The sequence below is a fragment of the Rosa rugosa genome, chromosome 1 (assembly GCF_958449725.1).
Source record: "Rosa rugosa chromosome 1, drRosRugo1.1, whole genome shotgun sequence".
Lineage (NCBI taxonomy): Eukaryota > Viridiplantae > Streptophyta > Magnoliopsida > Rosales > Rosaceae > Rosa > Rosa rugosa.
In genome coordinates, this window is record NC_084820.1 from 58,946,902 (window position 1) to 58,951,779 (window position 4,878).

At 37.3% G+C, this 4,878-nt stretch overlaps 1 protein-coding gene across 1 annotated transcript; it reads left to right on the forward strand.

Moving 5' to 3' along the window:
- Positions 1–614: 614 nt before the first annotated feature.
- On the forward strand, positions 615–4,543 carry LOC133725737 (uncharacterized oxidoreductase At1g06690, chloroplastic). Its single transcript, XM_062153107.1, has 10 exons — positions 615–1,052; positions 1,624–1,715; positions 1,821–1,861; positions 1,984–2,148; positions 2,258–2,280; positions 2,398–2,469; positions 2,671–2,838; positions 3,691–3,773; positions 3,858–3,920; positions 4,256–4,543. Exons 1-10 carry the CDS (start codon positions 851–853, stop codon positions 4,439–4,441), a joined length of 1,095 nt encoding a protein of 364 aa, XP_062009091.1. The 5' UTR covers positions 615–850; the 3' UTR covers positions 4,442–4,543.
- The last annotated feature ends 335 nt before the right edge of the window (positions 4,544–4,878 follow it).

Below are 4,878 nucleotides of genomic sequence, written 5' to 3' on the forward strand. Positions count from 1 at the left end.
GCGGAGGCAGAAAAGTGTTCAAGGTTTTGTATTCGGATTTAAGGTTTTAGCTTCTTGAATCAGAGTTTGGTTATTTTTTTCAAGGTTAGGGCGTCGTGCTGATAACGTGTTTAAGGAAAACCAAAATTGGGAGAGAATTGTTGTGTGTTCTCATTAATAATAGGGGCCTATTTATATAGAGGATTACAAGACATAGAATCAGAGTTGTACAAGGAAAAATAATTGTACAATTAATCGGATATCTATGAATATCTCTACTTCAAAACTCTATTATAACTGGGTCAAATAACTTAGAGTTTAGGCTAGACACAATTCGGATTTACTTAAACACTCCTCTTATTATTTCCTTAAGTTAGGGGCAACACAATGACAAAAGAAGAAAGGAGGGGCCAAAACTAAAATTGCCCAATTTTATGTCTCAATGCATTATTATTTCCTTCTGTTCCTGCGAGACCTGTTCTTGAATCACTTCCGTCCAATGCATTAGGCAGATTCGGTTTTAGTCAAATCAAACACATAAGCTCCTCAGTTTGGTGACTTGATATGAAAATGGCGCATGCAGATCAAGCCGTCCGCATTATCTTGTGTCGCTGCTTGAAACTGGAAAGCACATACTACATGTCCAACGTGTCCAACGTAAGGACCATGTTTCATGTTTCTCACTTCTCTCTTCTCAGCCCAACAAACAACATATCTCTACTCTTTTACAGCTATTGATTAATTTCTCAAACCTTTGTCTCTTCCTCTCCTAACTTCTGGGGACTATAATATCAAGCTTTTTGGTTCAGTTTTGAGCAGAAAGCTCTTCAATTTCAGAAACCCATTAACATTTTGTTGAATTGGGGGAGTGATGGCTATGCATGTTAGCAGTGCAGGGTTTTCTATTTTCAGTCACAGGAGAGTTAATAGAGTCAGAGCTGTTGCTTCTGAAAATGTGAGCATAGAGGAACAGAAGGTGAAGTTGGGGGCTTCTGAGTTGAAGGTGACAAAGCTTGGGATTGGAGCTTGGTCTTGGGGTGACACCAGTTATTGGAATAACTTTGAATGGGATGGTAAGTTGCTCGTTTTCATTTATGCAAGATTGAAAAGATTGAAACTTTTAGATAATACCCTTTTGAAATTGGAATTACTTTGAATGGGATGGTAAGTTGCTCAATTTCAGTTGTGCAAGATTGAAAAGACTGAAAATTTGAGATACCCGTTTGAATTTGGAGATTTATTATTGTACAGTTGTGGCTCAGCTCGTTTTCCATGTTCACTTTTTCCATTTGAGAGAGTGTTCTCTTTATTTAGCTTGACTGCATGTGTGCACCTGTCTTTACATTGTAAAGCCAAAGTGGCGTGAAATTGAAATTGACAAGAAGCAGGGTGTATTCATATTTATGCAATGGCAATTGCTGTTATTATTTGATGGGATTTTATGTAACTTTGTTGGCCAATAAATCTTAAAATTTAAAATCTTGAACAAGTGACACTAGTTACAAACAAGCGCCCATGTATGTTTGAAGAATAGTAAGGATTGTGGAAGCTGTATAGTTTAGATTTAAGTACTTAGGTTAAGTTGGTTTGAATTTGTGTGAAGGAAATGTTCATGATGGCAATAATGTTTTGTGAGAGTTGTAGATAGGAAGATGAAGGCTGCTAAGAATGCGTTTGATGCCAGCGTTGATGGTGGCATAACCTTCTTTGATACTGCTGAAGTTTATGGCTCCAGGGTGAGTAAGTCGCATCTTACAGTTCCTTTGTTGTTTTGTTTCAGTCAAATAGACCTAAATTTTTTGGGAAATCCAACCAAAATCATCATTTTCCCACTATTGCAGGCTTCTTTCGGTGCTATAAATTCTGAAACTTTACTAGGAAGGTATATTGCGTGATTGTGAGTTTGTCTCATTCTACTCTCAAGCCAGCAGAGAGTGCAAGTAATCATGGTTGTTTTCTGCTTTGTGAGAATATTAGCATTCAAATCCAGTGAATTTCTTACAGATTTATCAAGGAAAGGAAAGAAAAGGATCCAGAAGTGGAGGTTGCTGTTGCAACCAAATTCGCAGCTTTGCCTTGGAGGCTGGGTCGGCAGAGCGTCCTCTCTGCCCTCAAGGATTCCCTCAGTCGCCTCGGTCTTTCTTCAGTAGAACTGTATCAACTCCACTGGTAGGTCTTTACGAACCTTTTAGATGATCTTTCTATGACCATATATATCTTTTCTGTTAATGCAACCACTAACTACAATAGCTAATCATGTTTGTGTCTTAATTTTCAGGCCAGGAGTATGGGGAAATGAAGGTGGTTCATCTGTAACACCACTTTTTTAATTTAACAATTCTTTGTCATGCTGATAACTACATATGTTAATCACCTTCGTATCTGAAGAGGCTTAATCCTTCGGAAATCAATTTTTAGGATACCTTGATGGTCTTGGAGATGCTGTTGAGCAAGGCCTTGTGAAGGCAGTTGGTGTCTCAAACTATAGAGGTATAAATCTATTTATTATTGATAAAAGTTAGCAGAGCGAACAATGAAATACTCTCTACAATATAAGCATCCTGTCTTTTATTTTCTTCTTTAGTTTAGCGAGTATAGAAGATATTGGCACACTGAAAAGATATCAATTTTGCGAAACTGCATGCCCTCCTTAATTAATCAGAACATGATGCATAAAGTTCCTTATTTCAGAAAAGAGATTGCGTGATGCATACGAGAAACTCAAAAAGAGAGGTATCCCACTAGCATCAAACCAAGTGAATTACAGCCTCATATACAGGGCACCAGAGGAGAATGGAGTTAAGGCTACCTGTGACGAACTTGGGATCACTTTGATTGCCTATTCACCTATTGCTCAAGGTACAGTGTGAAGCTTTTGCTGTTTTGCATTCACTATTATCATTTTTACTCAATGTGGCAAGAAGTTATATCTTCTCAGTTCACAGGATTCAAGACCCTCTCTGCATAAGGTTTAAAAAATCTGACACTGGTACAATTATTTACATCAACTTAGTAAGGAACTAAGGATATAAACTCAGAAAAAAATAAAAAAATCATTGATGTTAAGAAAACAGGCTTACTCACTTTTTGATATCAGCCTCTTGATTAATGAGCATCTACTTTCAAGCAGTTTTCTTAACTTCAGTACAACGATCTTATTTCCTTTCCTGGTACTACTGTGAGAACTTTATTCATGCACTTGAAACTTCATCATCATCTTCCTAGTATACACCTACAAAGTGTAAAGAAAATAAAATTATCTCTCTTGTGCATTCCTGTGCTTTGTCTCTTGTGAACATCTTATTGGCTTGGCTTATGGTTGCTGGTGGATAAGTGGTAATCTTGCATGGTAAATCGCTTAAGTGAGTCATCTGAGCAATAGACATGTGTTCATATATTTGTTGTTCCACATGCGCACTCAATACTTCTACAAGTTTACAACACAAGTCAAACAGCTGGCTTTTCCACCTAAACTGGACAGTTTTTACTAAAACTAAGTGTGTTCTGAGGCAAAAAGGATGTGAATACTTGATAAAAGAAGTCTGTAGAGATCGTAAGTTATTGGTTAATCTGGCACAGTCCTGGGTATGATGATCACAGATTTAGTCTTTGGATCTTAGAAGGTTGGTTGCTGCAGCAGTCAATTTTCATGTCTGACCTGGTGTGAGAGAGATTGAGAAGACTGACATTTCTACTATTATACATATGCAGGTGTTCTTACAGGAAAGTATACACCTGAAAATATTCCAACTGGCCCTCGAGGCCAGATTTACACTCGTGATTTTCTTACAAAGGTAAACCATATTTACTTATTCAGCATTTTGAATGCTGATTACACAGTACCAATTTTATTCCTGAAATATCATGGTGATATGCAGCTCCAACCTCTGCTTAACAGAATCAAGGAAATAGGAGAGAAGTACAGTAAAACACCTACACAGGTTTGTTCATGTTCTTTTACCACCATGTAATTTTCTTTACAAGCCTGAATTTTGTTTTTGCTGTGGAAACCTGACTAAACAATTAACTGAAGGTACGTGAATGTTTGTACATAAGCAATGTTTGACTCACAGACACCAGTGTCAATTACATAAGCACAGAGTTACAAGTTTTTTATATATGTAGACCAACTTTCAGTAGCTTGATGTAGTTTTTCACACTACAATATTTAAACAAAAATGTCCTTGGATGTAGAAATAGTCCCTGGGATTTTTAATTCTAAACATGGTTTGTTCGTTTTTCTGAGATTTGATGGAAGCCGGGTTCCTGTTGACAGGTAGCCTTAAACTGGCTAATAACCCAGGACAATGTCGTGCCAATTCCAGGAGCCAAAAATGCAGAACAGGCTATGGAATTTGCGGCTGCACTTGGATGGAAGCTCAACGATGATGAAGTAACTGAGTTGCGCTCTTTGGCTTCCGAGATTAAATCTGTAACTGGTTTCCCTGTTGAAAACTTATAGAAAATTTACACTACCATCTGGGTTGTAAGCTCCTGTATACAAGAATGTAGGAATACACTTCTTCACTATAAAAAATACAAAATTCACATATTTTCATTAAAATGAATGATTGCAGGTTGACCAATGATATAATAGTGCCTATTCACATTTAAGGCAAAAACTAGAGCTGAAAACTGGTGAGCTCACCTCAGCACTTCATTTTTGAAGTCCAAGATTCCATAAACATGACCTGCAGTGTAAAATAATAAAAGCATTTTGGTCCTCCACCTATAATTATAAGCAAACTCATAGACCCAATTTGATATTAAAACAGCATTTAAAGGTAGGCCACCTGGCTGCAACTGTACTGAAACTGACAATAGCTCATACCCAAATTTATAGCCAAGTGCATAGCAATCCTATCATGTGCTAAGCTAAGACGCTCTAGTCTCTGCAGA